Source organism: Macaca nemestrina, chromosome 14, assembly GCF_043159975.1.
Source record: "Macaca nemestrina isolate mMacNem1 chromosome 14, mMacNem.hap1, whole genome shotgun sequence".
NCBI lineage: Eukaryota > Metazoa > Chordata > Mammalia > Primates > Cercopithecidae > Macaca > Macaca nemestrina.
The window spans coordinates 22,062,420-22,078,880 of NC_092138.1; the positions used below are offsets into that span (position 1 = coordinate 22,062,420).

General features: G+C 43.2%; 1 protein-coding gene across 4 annotated transcripts in view; it reads right to left on the reverse strand.

Annotated features, from left to right (window-relative positions):
- Window positions 1-16,205, reverse strand: part of LOC105498700 (proprotein convertase subtilisin/kexin type 5) — a 469,848-nt gene extending 453,643 nt beyond the window's left edge. For all 4 annotated transcript variants that reach the window (XM_071077655.1, XM_011770951.2, XM_011770953.2 and 1 more), the window contains exon 1: window positions 16,014-16,205. In XM_071077655.1, the coding sequence (XP_070933756.1) occupies window positions 16,014-16,205 (192 nt within the window). The remainder of the gene's footprint in view (window positions 1-16,013) is intronic.
- Window positions 16,206-16,461: the final 256 nt, after the last annotated feature.

Below are 16,461 nucleotides of genomic sequence, written 5' to 3' on the forward strand. Positions count from 1 at the left end.
GCCCAGAAATCCTATGTTTAGGGGGATTATTATCTAGCAGAGGAGAGAAAATCAGATAGATAGATAGACAGATAGATAGATAGATCGATCAATCGATCGATCAATAGATAGACGGCATGTGAGATGAAAATGCCAAGTGCCAATAAAAAGAAGCATACAAGGTTCAATGAGAGTTTAAACAAAGGAGGTTTTGGCCATAGGAAGTTTCATTTGAGGAAATGACATCTGAGAAGCGCTTTGTAGAACATAGTGAGATCTGGACATGTGGATGTTCCGGCAGTGAGAATGACACGAGTAGAGGCGAAAAAGCAGGACATGCCAGTTCATGTGCACAGAATGGCAAAATAGTTAGGTTGAATGATGTTGAGAACCTTAAGGAAGGAAGAGGCGGAAAAGAGAAGAAAAAAGGAGAGGAAGAACTCAAGTCTTCTTGACCAGAGGAAAGGGGGAAATAGTGGGGACAGGGTAAGACTTGCACAAAAATCCACATAAGAGTAACAAAGGCCTTACCTACAGTAGTCCCATCACAATTGTGAGGAAGGAATAGCTCTACTCTCAAACTATATATCCTATGAGAAAGCTCAGCTTTTCCATCACTCCTTCATCTGACCTAGAAAATACAACTCACCTTTCCCTCTATCTACCCAAGCCTGAAGGCCTGGAGGTTTGCAGCTTGGATCTGATAAAAGAAAAGACGTCAAATGCGGAGACTCATCTCTATTGAGAGATTGGCTTCTGGCCATGTCACCCAACCAAGAGAATGTTCCTTTTATCATTAAAGGGAGTTAACTCCCAATAAATATTTGTTCTATTTGTCCTGAGTTTATTTCCTATCTCTAAGGATGTTTCTGAAGCCACTCCTTAAGGACTGAGCTGCAGGGCTTAATTTATTTCTGTTTGTTCTGGAGTCTGCAATCCCTCCTCGTCTCCGGATTTAATTTCAGTGTTTTGGTGCTTAAATGGCCAATCCGGCTAGGCCCTGCCATGAGCCTCTGACCATCATAAGAGTCTACAGCTTATTTTATACAGAGGACCTTTCTTTTAGTATCTTTCATGTGCATCAAACCTGCTTGTTTTTGCTACTTCCATTGCTTCTATATAAACAGTGAAATTTGCCCGTGATTGGAAATTGTTTCTTACTACTGACCACTTCCTTCATTAGGGAACTCTGTGCTATTCTTCCCACTGCTCCAATAGACAAAAGACTTTCACTGCCACCCCAAGGAGATGGTCACAGCCGGAAGGACCCTTAGGGTTCACCAAGATCCACAGAAAAGCAATCACAGTCCTAGGATAATCTGGGACTTGGCTCTTGGAGTGCATGCTGTCACACTGTGTACTCTGACTCTCATACCAAAAATGCTCATACAAGTCAAAATCAGAAGAATGACCCTGCTAATGATGCCAAGGTCTGAAACACTAAAAGATAAGGGTTAGGCTATTTCCCAGGAAGCCTGGACTTTCAGAACCACACATAAATGACTCATCAATCCTAGATCACTGCTTTTTACCATACCCCTTTATAGAATATACAATGCACTACTGATTTCATTCTTGACTGTATAGAATTTTTTGTAATTTTTCTCCAGTGTTCATATTTATTTTACATTTTATGTACATTCCATGTCTGCAAAATACTTTAGAATTCAACCAATATTTAATGACTATATATACAGAGTGAGACACTATGCTATATGCTACAGAGTAATAATTAAGTCCCTGTCGATGGAAAAAGAAAAAGAAAAAGAAAAAGAAAAACTTAACTATATTTACTTCCCTGAGAGAATTTTGGGCAAGCTATTACGCAAGTCAATGAAGTTAAAAATCAGAGCAATTTTACCTATACCTATATTTTACATATACGTCCAGAGCAAAATATAGGTAAAGAGGTGATATTTGATGAGACAGGGCGCATTCAGCATAGTATGGCCATAGACAAGAGGTGACATTTGAGAGGTGCCTTCAAGAAGAGATAAAATTTCCAGAAGAGCAATGGATCAGGTGAATAGTTCAAGCAAAAAGACTGACACAGCAACAGGAAAGCATTGAGCGTAATATCTGGGGAACAATGGGAAGGTCTAGCTTTATTAAGGGAATGAGTAGGAGAAATGATGGAAAAACTATTTCAGGACAAGTAGGTACAGGCCTTTAAAAGGCCAGCGAAGGAATCCATTGTAACGCAATAGGCAAATGGGAGCTACTGGTGGCTTCTGAACAGGGAAATGACATCACCAAAATTAAGCCTTAAGATCATCCTCTCCAATCTCAAGCTCTACCTCTTCTTCCTTGTTAGTCTCCATTTACACTGTCTGACCTCTTTCTCTGAGGCCTTTGCATTTGCTATCTCCTCTACAAAGACCTCATCCAACTCCAGACTACCATGCGGTTGGTGCTTTCTTAAAATTAGGTATCTGCGTCTGGGCGCAGTGGCTCACACCTGTAATCCCAGCACTTTGGGAGGCTGAGGCGGGCAGATCACAAGGTCAGGAGTTCAAGACCAGCCTGACCAACATAGTGAAACCCCATCTCTACTAAAAATACAAAACATCAGCCGAGCATGGCGGCAGGCACCTGTAATCTCAGCTACTCAGAAGGCTGAGGCAGGAGAATCGCTTGAACCCGGGAAGCGGAGGTTGCAGTGAGCCGAGATTGCACCACTGCACTACAGCCTGGGCGACAGTGGGAGACTCTTGTCTCAAAAAAAAAAAAAAGAAAAAGAAAAGAAAAAAAAATTAGGTATCTGCTTAAGTGTTCCTCCTCAGTGGGTCTCCCTGACCAACTAAATGAGTTCTCTCACTCTTAGTCACACTTTAGTCTACTAACATGTTGCTTTCCAACAGCACCTATCATAATTTGAAATTATTTTACTCATGTCATTACTGGACTATGGCTTGTCTCCTCCCACTACAATGCAAGCACCATGTAAGCAGACAAATGTAACTGTATTGTGTCCAGTAGAATGGCTGATAAAATAGGTACTCAATAACTATTTTAACAGCTTTATTGAGATATAATTCACATACCAAACAATTCACTATTTAAAGCAGTGGTCCCCAACCTTTTCGGCACCAGGGACCGGTTTCATGGAAGAAAATTTTTCCACAGACAGGGGAGGGGGCAATGGTTGTGGGTTGAAACTGTTCCATATCAGATCATCAGGCATTAGATTCTCGTAAGGAGCCCGCAACCTAGATCCCTCACATGCACAGTTCACAACAGAGTTCGCCCTCCTACGAGAGTCCAATGGCACCGCAGATCTGACAGGAAGTGGAGCGGCTCACCTGCAGCTCCACTTCCTGCTGTTCAGCCTGGTTCCTAACAGGCCACAGACCAGATCAGTCCATGGCCTAGGGGTTAGGGACCCCTGCTTTCAAGCAGAGTATTACATTGTTTTTAGTATGTTCACAAAGTTGTGCACAAATCACCATAATCAGTGTTATCATTATTATTAGTTTTTGAGACAGAATCTTGCTGTCACCCAGGTTGGAATGCAGTGGCACAATTACAGCTCACTGCATCCTCAAAATTCTTGGGCTCAAGCCATCTGTCTTCCTCAGCTTGCCGAATAGCTGGGACTACAGGCTATCATGCCCTGCTAATTTTTTATTTTTATTTTTGTAGAGACCAGAGGGTCTCCCTTTATTGCCCAGGCTGGTCTTGAACTTCTAGCCTCAAGCGATTCTCCCACTTTGACCTCCCAAAGTGTTGGGATTACAGGCAAGAGCCAGTGAGCCTGGTCAACAATCAATTTTAGAACATTTCATCACCTCCCAAAAAAATCTCATACCTATTAGCAGCCACTCCCCATTTCCCACCAACCCTTCCAGCCTTACACGACCACTCATCTACCCTCTGTCTCTATAGATTTGCTAAATCTGGACATTTCACATAAACAGAATGATACAATATGTAGCCTTTTGTGACTGGTTCCTTTCACTTAGCATAATATTTTCAAGGTTCATCCACATTGTGGCACGTAGCAGAACTTCATTTCCATTGTGAATATTCCATAATATTAATATGAATACACCAAATTTTGTTTATCCATATATCCATCGATAGACAGTTGAGTTGTTTCTGCTTTTTGGCTATTGTGAATAATGCTGCCATGAACATTTATCTACAAGATTTTGTGTGGAAAAATGTTTTCATTTCTGTTGGGTATACATTTAGGAGGGAACTCTGGGTCATACAGTAGCTGTATGTTTCACCTTTTGAGGAACTGCCAGACAGTTTTCTAAAGTGATCTCACAGCTTTACATTCCCATTAGCACATTCCCATTGCAAATTGGAGAGTTGCAATTTCTCCACATTCTCATCAACACTTGTAATGATCTGTCTTTTTTTTTATAGCCATCCTAGTGAGTGTAAGCCAGTAGCTTATTGAGGTTTGACTTACATTTCCCTGGTGACTAATGATGTTAAACATCTTTAGATGTGCTTCTTGACTATTTGCATATGTGCTTTGAAAAAATGTCTACTCAGATATTTTCTGCCCGTTTTTAATTGAGAAACTGGTCTTTTATTATTGAGAGCAAGAATTCATTACATACTTTGGGTACAAATCTTCCTCAAATATGATTTGCAAATATTTACTCCCATTCTGTGGGTTGTGCTTTCACTTTCTTGATGGTGTCCCTCAATAACTATTTTTAAAATAAAACAATGAATAGAATTAATCTTTTATGACAAAGGAAACCTGTAACCGGCTCATAAATATGTGACAAATTCATGGCAGCGCTGGATCTAGAAAGGTGACTCAAGTCACCTGTTTTCAGCTTTGAGTTTCCTTCACTGGTTCCCAGCATTGTCCAACTAGCCCAGGAACAATGACATCATCCTGTGATGAGTCAAAGAATGCAGCATTTGGTAAATCGGTCCGTGAGCACCAAATAGAAAGATGCCCCATACTTAAAAATTAAAAAAAAAGGTTTTGCTGGAAGCTAGCCTGTAATAAACCCTAAGTGGCCTACAATTTTGTTTTCTTTGAGAAACTGAAATTGATGAATGGGGTTCCCGCCGACACACAAACATATTAGTTAAATGAAACTAGAATAGGCACAGGATGAGTAAGCAGTATCTTTCTAAATTTACATTATGGATATTTGCTTACAAAATTATAGGCCCTGGGATGATCTCCCCTCCCTGCTCTGTATTCAGACTACCCAGCTTTATTTTGGTTGAGGAACTCCCACCAGAGAAAACAAGGTACAAGCATGGGAACATGGATATGCAGAGATCTGGTATATTTTTACAGCTGTAAGAGCTTCTCAGTATAGAAAAATACCAGACCTTAAAAACTTATTACAAAAATATCATTCCTTAAGTACTTATTTTATATATATATATACACACACACACATATACACACACACACAGAGAGAGAGAGAGAGAATATAAACAGTTTGTCATACTGGGAAAGGCATCAAGGAAAGACTTGCTTTTAATACATCTTAACTAGGTTCAATGCTGGCATGGTATCCAAAACGTAATTTTCCCAGGATAGAATTAACCTCTTAGATAATGCACCGAAAATTAAAATAGAAACTTAAATACTTATTTTGTGATGCTAACCTCAATTAACAATCAGATTATCATACAAATGTAAACCAGATTAATCTATTATATAGAACAATCTAAAAATGTTATATGTGATAGAGCAATCTATAAATAATTTTAAAGACTCATATTTTAAAACATATCTGTATTCCTATAAGGTGGTAAAGTTTAGGCTAAGAATACATGAAAGGCATGTTCGGAACATAGCTTTGTTGTACTATATAAAATATGTATTTAAAGGGCAGAATACAGGAAATGTGAATAAATTCTAGTTATAATTATCTGTTATAATACTGAGATGGAAAGTAGATTATGTGACAACCTAAGCTAAAAGTCAACCTAAAATGTGAGGTAGTATAGACCATTTAAAAAAATCATCCTTAAATATTGTGTCCTGGTTTAACATTCTCTGTTTCCACTGTTCCCTCTATATTCAGTGTTCAACACAATCTTCAGTTTTTAAACAAAATATGGGAGTTGAAAGCAATCACCCCTGTGTCTGTCTTTATCCCTTAAGTTGGTACGGGATCTGCAGTGCAAATAATAGCACACAGATGTGTAAAGCAGAGATAATACCTACATTTATCCAAAGAGAATGAAATACGGGGTAAGCTTCATGTTTATCTGCCCAGTGGATATATCAGCACAAATTACTTGGAATCCTCTTCTTCCACGCACTGATAACCCCTCAAATACTCTAGCCTCTGTTTCCTGACTCTTTCCAACCCATTAGCCTTCACCTGTTCTCTGCCTGGTTGTCTCACCTGCATCTCCATACCCTGGACCTTATCATCGAGCAGAACAACTCTAGCTAGTAGCTTACAAAAACATATAAATACTGGGTTGACTCTCATCTTTCTGCTTCTACCACTCTTATCAAATTGGCCATCCATTTTTCTTTTGTTTGTAAAGCCCCTATGACCACCCTATTCCATTGGTCCAATAGTCCTATTTTGGCCCCACCACCTTCCTCACAGACTATGGTCAACTACTTCAGAGGTGGCACCTTTTGTATTCAAGAACTGTTTGCCCCCTAGTTTCCCAGAGTCTCTCTTTTGCCTTCTCTCTTACTCTGGTAAATTCAAATTCCTTGTTTTGTCCTTTTCTTTTTTTGTTTTTTGTTTTTTTTTTTTTTTTGAGATGGTGTCTCACTCTGTCACCCAGGCTGGAATGCAGTGGCGCGATCTCGGCTCACTGCAACCTCCACCTCCCGGGTTCAAGTGATTCTCCTGCCTCAGCCTCCTGAGTGCCTAGGATTGCAGATGCTTGACACCATGCCCAGCTAATTTTTGTATTTTTACTACAGATGGGGTTTTGCCATGTTGGCCAGGCTGGTCTCGAACTCCTGACCTCAAGTGATCCGGCTGCCTTGGCCTCCCAAAGTCCTGGCATTACAGGCGTGAGCCTCTTCACCCAGCCAAAAAATTTTTAAACTAGATACTCATTTACTGAGTATTTGTGTGTCAGATACTATTCTGGCCACTTTTAACTCATCCTCACAACAATTGTATGGGGGTGGGGATCACTCTTGTTATTATGTCCTTTTCATACACGAAGAAACCGAGGAACAGAGAGCTTAAGACATTATCTAGGGTCCCCCAGCTAGGAAGGAGCAGTATTAGGTTTCAAACCCTTTTAATTCTAAACCTATGATCCTAACTACTCCAGCACATTGGCAAGAAAGAGATGAAGGGAGGGAATGGAGGCCAGCAGGTGGATAGAAGTAGATGTGCAATGCAAAACTGTTGTGCTCCATTTTCTCTACTGCCCCACAACCTGACTTCCACTCCACTATTCAATCAAGCGTTGGTGCTAAGAGCACTGGAAGCCTCCTTATCACTTAACATACATCCTCCTGGATTCTTTCTATAGCACTTCTCACTACTGCACACCATCTAAAGGAGGCACCCTTTCTTCCGGCGGCTCTCTCCATCTTCCTGACCCCTTCATCTACTCCCATTCTCCCTTGCTCCCTAAGTGGAGACATTCTTCTCTCTGCCTTCTCAGTGCCCCTCTCTTCATGCTTCATCTCTTAACAATCCTAAGCCCTTCCACAAGCTTCCTTTATACTGAGGTTGATGAATGCTAACTGATACTTCTTTCCCAATCTAAATGCTCTTCCACCTACTGGGCATTTCTATAAGCATGTCCTTCTATCTTCCAACAAAAAGAATGCTGATGATCCCACTTATATGTGGAATTTGCGGGGGGGGGGGGAATGTTGACTACATAGAAACAGAGTGTAACAGTGACTACCAGGGGTGAGGAGAGGAAGGAGGGAGATGTAGGTCAAAGGGTACAAACTCACAGTTATATAGGATGAATTTGTCTAGAGATGGAATGTGCAGCAGGAGTACTAGGGATAAACAACATAATACTGTGTTGTTTATTGAATATTTGCTAAGAGACCAGATTTTAGGTGCTCTTACCACAAAAAGGAGAGATAACTATGGAAGATGATAAATATGTAAATTTGCTTACCTGTAATAATCATTTCACTATGTATATCAAAATATCATGTTGTATACCTTCAATATATATAATACAGATAAATCTAAAAAGAAAATTAATGCTGAGCCTCTCCTTTTGTTCTCAGAAATGATCCTGCAGACTGTCCTAATTCTACACAACAGTCCACCCTTCTCCTGGTCCCAAGGCTAAAACTTTGCAGCTATCTTCACGTTCTCCTGCCTCCTCATCCCCTACTTCCATTTAGTTACCAAGCCCTATTGAATCATCCTCTACACGAACGTCCAAATCTTTCCATCGTCACGGCTCCTGTTTTCATTACCAATCATCATTGCCAACACAATAACCACTCTGCCATTATGCATTCAGTTCATTGTGCACGCTGCAACAGCAGACTCTCCCAAGGCGTGACTGAACCATACTCTACCACCCAGAAGTCCATTACTATTTGTCTTACTAAATGATAATTATGGGTGAAAATGTTCTAGCGTCTCAAGAACAGAGAATGTTTTCTGATCCATATGTTACATGGTAGACTTGTGTTGGTAATCAGTGGGCTGTTGTCTGTCCTTCTCAGAGATCTTCAATCTAAACTTATCCTAAATGATAAGCTTGAAACTCTCTAGCCTAGGCATTTGGGGCCTGTAAAACCTGATCTCTAGTGGGTTTTTTTTTTTTTTTCCTTATCTCACATCTCTTTTCTCGTATTCTAGTAACACCATCCCACTTTCCTTTGGGGAACTGTCTCTACCCAACTGGTGGACTGCCCATCAAAGGTCAACATCTCCCGTCGAGGGAGGACATGTGGTCCAAGCTCACCCATCAAAATACTGCTACCCTCCTAGACAAAGTGATTGGCCCACATGTGGAGATACGACCCCACCCAATGATCAGAAGTATTTTTCAGGGGTTAATTTCAATACTGGATAAGAAAGGTACTAAGAAGCATATGAACTTTGCTGCTTGCTGGGAAGCACCTTCTGAGGGAAAAGGAGAAATGGCTGACATTAGCACTACCTCTGGCTTTTCAGCTGGACGGGCCCACAGTCATTTTTTTTGAAACTCTTGGATTTAAATATGTTTCAGAACTCAGAATTATTCAGGTGAGAAAAGCATAATGAGGCACATACTTGAGTATATTACACACACCTCTATCTGGATCAAGGACAACATCCCTGCAATCAAACTCAATTCATATTTCTGCAATGAAACAAATTAAGGGCCTAATTAATGTCAGTTTAAGTCAGGGTAGGTTTGGCCATGAAGAAAGTGCAGATCAGGTAAGGTCTCATTACAAAAAGGGTTCAGCTGTTTTCAGAAATGCACATAAAGGCATGTGAATCTGTTTAAACTAACACATTCCCAGTCTGCTTATCTGCTTGTTCGTTAGTTTTACTTAAGCAGTTTGGGGTTGATTTTTAACACTTGTACCTGAAAGTCTCCCATCTATAGTCCTCACGGGCCTATTATGTTTCAGTTTTACTTCCCACTAGTTTTTTATACAGACTCACACCGGAGTCAAACTAAAAGACTATGTTTTGATACTTTAAATAGAAAATCTTGCCTGGGCCCAGTGGCTCACGCTTGTAATCCCAGCACTTAGGAAAGCCAAGGCAGGTGGATCACTTGAGGTCAGGAGTTGGAGACAAGCCTGGTAACACGGTGAAACCCCGTCTCTACTAAAAATACAAAAATTAGCCAGGCGTGGTGGTGCGTGCCTGTAATCCCAGCTCCTCAGGAGGCTGAGGCAGGAGAATCACTTAATCCTGGGAGGCAGCGGTTGCAGTGAGCCGAGATCGTGCCACTGCTCTCCAACCTGGGTGACAAAGCGAGACTCCATTTTGGGAAAAAAAAAAAAAAGGAAACAAAGAAAATCTTGCAAGTTCCATATTGTATATGTCTTATAGACGAGGGCTGTCCAATAGGAGATGGGAGCCTTAGCCGGCTGATTTTCTTGTCAGTTGCCCCCACCCCTGTCCTGTCTCCATGGCTCTTGGGGGAAAAGTGTAGCTATCCCATCATCCTATGGGATAATCAGGCACAACACTTATTCAGTTTCCTTTCAGCCCCCATCATATCCCCAGGAACAATCACAAGAATCTGGAAAATCACTGCACGTTGTTATTTTCCTTTGAGTGCCTGTGCATCTCTTCGGTGTCTTTCAAGATCATATAATGCTCCCTATGCCTTATTTTAGCTACATACACACTCATCTTCACTAACTATTAGGGCACCTGATTTTCACAGCAACCCTAGGAGGTGGATGGAGTAGGTATTTCGGCTCCCTATCTGAAAAATGAGGAACTGAGGGTCAGGTTGGTTGATGAAAGTCAAGACTCTGGAATTTCACTCAAACCTGACTCTTAGTCTTGTTTTCTTTCTGATCTAATTTTATTCCCAGGATGAACTCAAATTGGAGAGTTTACTGGCAGATTGTTCCTCCTTGGTACCCTTGGATGTAGAGATGGATAATTTGTTGAAACTAGTGAGAACACTACATGCGTAATTTTGCTCTAAACTATGTGCAAATTTTATTCTGGTAAAAATAAAAATTGACGTATATATGCTGTGTATATATACACATATTACACATACATATCTGTGTGTATATCATATATAAGTATATGTGTGTGTGTGTGTGTGTGTGTGTGTGTGTTCCAGCATGGATGAATGTCTATAAGCATTTATTTTTACCAGCCAGGAAGCTAAAGTCAGCTTTTTTTTTTGTCATTGATTACAACCTGAATTAAATGAATAGTAAAGTCCCAATGCAGAGCAATGCCTGGAGATACTTCAGCCTTGGTGAAAACCAGACACTGCTTCACATAACTTGAACCGACAACAAAAATACCCCTCCCTGCCCAGGGGATATTTCTGGGTCAGGACTCCCTCTCTCAGCCAAAGAGTCAGACATTGCTGAAAATTTTCCCACCGTACTACCCTGTTTCTCTGGCTGACCTTTAAGGTTAGGACCTCTGGATGCAAGCCCATGAAAGACAGTCATAAGGCAAAGTCAGCTGCCTTTAGGCTCACAAAAATGCAGTTTTTCACTTCAAATAGACCCCAAAATCCCCAATGACCACATACAAGCCATTCCTTATCTATGAGGTTAATGCAACAGACCTGCCATCATCAGGCCATGCACTCTGAATTGCTTTTTCCAGCAAAGGTTCCCCTACTATCCCTTCATTTGCCTCATGATAAGAAATATGCATATGAGAGTGGCTAGCAGGGGTCAGGACTGAGGTTCTTGGGCATGAAGAGCTGCCTATGCAAAGCCAGATTTATCACACCAAGACCAATCTGGGACTACAGCACCAATTAACTCTCCTGTTTACAAAATGCCTAAGAATTTATTAGGCAAGCACAATCCACTCCCATACAGCCCATCAGACTAACCACATCCCCTATTTCCAGGACTATCCATAAGCACCCAGAATTCACTGCCCACCGTCAATCAACATTTCAAGCGTCCTATAATATTCACAGCTCAAAATTAATTAGCAGGGTGGGAGGTGTTCAAGACATCTCTGAACAAAGTTCTCCCTGCGAATGTATCTCTTCCTACCTACTTGAAAAATATTTCTTCTAGCTTTACTCATACAAACTACATCCAAAATAATAAATAAAATGTAAATGCGAATATGATTTAAGAAAATTTTTCAGGTTTTTTTCTTCCCTTTTGTCCATCTGCAGTATGCTTATCTTATAACAATTCATGGCCTGTGACTGGGATCAATGAGGGAAGAGGGCCCCGCCATGGGAAATCAATCCTAATTGTTTAGAATCTAACATGAAACTCTTTCTAAACTATTAATATTTTAAATTACTCATTGAACAGGAAAATTGCACAAAGCTATGATATAGCTCTTACAATTCAATCTTCAAAAATTTATTTTCCTGATCTTCACCTTTCGCATCTCCATTTTTAAAATGTCTTCCTTTCTCCTTATCTAAAACTTTGGATCTCATTTATTTTGACCTTTCTCCTCAGATTCAGATTAAATAAACCTTTCGCTGCAAGTCTAACTATGTGCTGAGCAATGCACAGTTAACTCACTCTATTATCTAGAGATTTATCATTTTACAGATGAAGGAACAGAGGCTCCATTAAGTTCAGTGACTTTCCTGCTTTCACAGCCTCGAAAGTGGCCTCTCCAGAGTTTCCAAGTCCACATACTGTCAATGGGGGCTCTAGGTAAAATACTTCCCCAGCGTGGCTTGCATCTAGTTTTATCCTTCAGAGGTGTTACTCAAATTGTTATGTGGTTTGGGGAAGGGGCTTTGCTACTGGTAATCTCAGGCTGGAATCAAGGATTATAAGTAACTGACAGAAGGATAAATACAGCTATTGCACATTGCAAACAATCTGTTTGTTCACAAGGGATCTTCTCCCTGAATTCAAATAACCAGATATTAATTCTTCTTTGTAGATTTACTCTAAATGGAGGTCCACAATTAACAATATGTCAGGTCCTATTCCTTTATATCATTTCAATTGTCTAACCAGTAGATCGTGAGCTCAAAGGGTCAGAGCACATGATTAGTGAGGGAGGACAAAGGCTTCTCCCTCCATTCCCGTGCAGGTCAATAGGCATGCACACCTCCTACCCTCGGCCAGCTCAGAAGGTGCTGCTTCCACTAGATCCTAAGAGGGCTGGTAGTCAGAACTTGTAGGTAAGAAAAGGAGAGCATTTTGCAGCTGACTCTGATACCAACCAAAAGATAATATATGCTAACATGACAACAACTAACAATGATTATGGTTAAGTATTATTATCGCAGGATTTCAAAGCACAACTATTCACAGAATATAAACATTTTGTGAAAACATATGCTAGCTCTATAAACAAAGGCAAGAAAATCCTCATTTATGTTTCCTTCTGGAAATCAAGCCCGTCCTTTTTGCTTGTTTGTTTGCTTTCTTCTTGTGTTACTCTGTACATCCCATCTTTTTTTTTAACAGAAGAGGCACAACTATTGATCCCATAGAAATACCCCGGCCCAGCCAGAAATGTTACCTCTCGTGACTTTTAAATGCTAAGATGTTACACAAAACATTACATTGATATTCTGAGTAAACAGTCAAAACTGTACCTTCACTGTGGTAAAAATTCACTACCTTACTCACCTAGAATATCACACCAAAGATATAAAAAAATACTACCAGGATAGTAAATGGCTGCAGAAATAATAACAAGTTTCAGTTCCAATTTGCAACACATGAGACCCCAAGCCCAAATGGGTAAAAATTTACAGAACAATCCAGAGGTATCTGCAAATTAGTGACTGCCCTCAGCTGATTACCACAGCTGGTTTACTGATGAAAAAAAGAGTAACAAAAGGATGTCTAAAGTGTTGAAAGGTCAGAGCAGTAAAGGATGATTAAGAAATACATTTGGCCCTTACAGTGCAATGATACTGCACGTGTGAACTCAATTTACCACCCCAAAGACTTAGCATAGGCTTAAGCTCCTTTGATCTACAGAGGAAATGCTCTCCACTCTAGAAGAGCTGATCTTTTTACACTGGTTCAAGGGGTCCTCTGTAACCTCTGTAAGCACTAAATTTCCTCACTGTCGCTGTAAAAACCACAATAAATCATTCTTGGTGTTATTTGTATGTAAACTTTCTTAGTATTATTATTTTTAATGAGAAGCCATGAATCTTCATTATAAGGCCTTTTATAAAAAGTCAGGCAGAGGCTGCTGGACATTGCAATGTTTGCTTGTTCAAAAGTGGGTTGGGTGACAATTTCTCCCATCTCACTATGCCAGATTCTGTCATATACCAGTTCTGCTCAATTAATTCAGAAAGGTAACAGCTGTTTCTGCCCTTGTTCTTAACGTCAAGAAATCTAGGTTTGTTTGAACTAAGTATCTGTGAACTGAGACCAGATATTTGCTTCCAGTCTACTGAGCCATTAAATCAGAATTCAAGGAAATGGATATTTTACTTTCTTCCTCCTTCATCATGGGATGGAAGGGTTCCTTAAAAGGCAGGATCCATGGGGGGCTGGGCCTGCAACAAAGTCCCAGGTCTAAATCATGGCTTTGCCACTGTTTAGCTGGTCTCGGTTTCCTCGTCTCCTGTGTGAGGTAATATTCACCAAACAAGGTCGTTTTGAGATTTAGAAAGAAGGGTATGGTCAAGAATTTATTCCTCCAAATATGCCTGGCATGTGTGAGATGTTCAATGTTAGCAGAACCCGAGATGAGTCTCTGGAAAGATTAATAGTACTAGCTACTTTCAGTGCTAACCTCCCCAGTTCCATTCCCAGAGCATAGGCAGTGCCCAACTTTAAGTTCATGTAAAAAGACCTGAACGGACTCAGTGTTTTCTCCTAGAGAAAAAGCAGCCAGTAGAATCCCAACAAGCCTTTAGAATGGAAATCTTCCGCAGATGACAGTCACTCAAGCAACAAAATCTGGCTGGCTTCCCTTACTTCCTTACTTCCAGGGGCGGAAGGGAATACAAACCGTGCCCCTTGCCCTAGTCTCAGTTCTCCACAGGGCTGGCTTCTCTGGAATATGTCCTCCCTCTGAGCGGGCAAAGTGCAAGATCTTGTGCTCCTGCTGCTCGGAACACTCCCCGCGCTCCCCAGCTCCTTCTAGACTCGGCAACAGCAGCTCTGCCTCCTCTCCAGGTGCCGCATCCCCCAGGCGGCGGGGAGGAGGCGGGTGGGGTGTCCCCGGGTTCCTGGGCGTGGAACGCAATGGCCTCAGAAACTGTCCGTACTCTCCCACTCCTCTGGCACCAGCCAGCACCTCCCTCTCCCTTCCCCCAGGCAGAGCACGCAGGGTGCGTGCACCCCGGGCAGTCCCCAAAGCGCGCCTGCTGGAAAGGCGCCATCTATCACCCTCACCTCCCATTCTAGCGGATTCTCGCCTGAGCCCAGCCAGGACCCGCTCCTCCGGCCAGCCTCAAAGACGCTTGCGGTGTGTATGCGGAGGGAGGTACTTTTTGGAACCCAATTTCATAGCCCTCTCTACCCCCATTTCTCGCAAGGGTGTGGGGGGAAGAGAACCAGAAAGCCAAGACTACTGAACCCGTAGTACCTCCAAATCTGTTACGCTTCCAGTCATCCTCATAGCATCACCTTAGTTTATTGGCATTTCTCCCTAGCAGGGGAGCTCTGCCAAAAGCCCGCGAGCGGCACCCCACAAAAACCCAGCGCCCCTGCTGCCTGCCCAACTCTCGCCCCACGGCGCAACCTCCCGGCTCGGCACCTTCCGTCCCGGGGTAAGACTCCTAGTTTTCCCGGAGCGGAACCCAGCCAGCCGGTTTCGGAAGTTTCCCACCTCCCCATTCCAACTCCCTTCTGGGAGCCCCCACGCGGACCTCGCTTAAGGCAAGGAAGCCTAGATGTCTCCCCTAAATCTGCACTCACACCGGGTGCCGCCCCTCTTCCCTCCCCCTCCTTTTTCCTCCCTTCCAGCTCCAGTCCCCGCGCCTCCGGCGTTTCCAGCGCCAGCGGTTCCCTCGCCCAAGAAGAGGAAACTTCTTTCTGGGCTAAATTCAGGTCCGAGCAGGAAAGGCTTTCCCTTACCCGCAGGCATCAGAGGCGCGCTCATCCCCTATCCCCCAAAAGACCTCATTTCACCCTCTCCCCACGATCACCCTCTCCGAGACTTTGCCTCAGATTACTAGTGCTACTCAACTTTTCAGGTCAAAAGGTCCAGCCGTCTCTAAAACCACCACGGGGGCACTCTGGATTTTTCCCGAGACCCTACCAGTCCCGCGTGGCCTGCAAAAGACAAGTAAACAAAACACGGACCCGGCAACTCTGGGGTGTGTGTGTGTGTGTGTGTGTGTGTGTGTGTGTGTGTACGCGCGCGCGCGCGCAAGAGACAGAGCATCGCCCAAGAGTTAGGGCAACAGCTGCTAGAGCACATCTGGAAGGGGGGAGGGGGTTCCACGCAGAGGGGACAAGAAGCCCTCAGTGGCTTCAGGGCCGAGGGCTGGGCCAGCCTGTAGTTCGTTACCTGTCCTATGTTGATGAATCCGTACTTGCTGGCGATACGGTTGGCCTCCGGGAAGCCCCCGGCGATTTTGACTGCCCAGTGGTTTGTGTAGACGCGCGTCCGGCACACGGGGAGCAGGCAGCCCCCGAGCAGCGCCAGCACGCACAGCAGGTCCAAACGTCCCGGGCAGCAGCAGCGGCTCCCCCAGCCCATGGTCCCGGCGCCTCGCTGCTCCCTTGCTCGCTGGCTGGCTCAGCGCACTAAGGGCGCGCACAACTAACTTCTCCGGCCTGGGCCGCCCGGCGCGCAGCCCTGGGCCGCCGCAGCTCGCAGCCCTGGGCGATCGGCAGGAGGCGGCTAGCCCCGGCAGGGAGCAGAGCAGCGAGCCTTGCGCCGGCTCCTAGACCATCCCTGGGGCTTCGGGGACCTGTGCTCCCAGCTCTCCGGCCCGCGGGGCGCTCGGCGATGC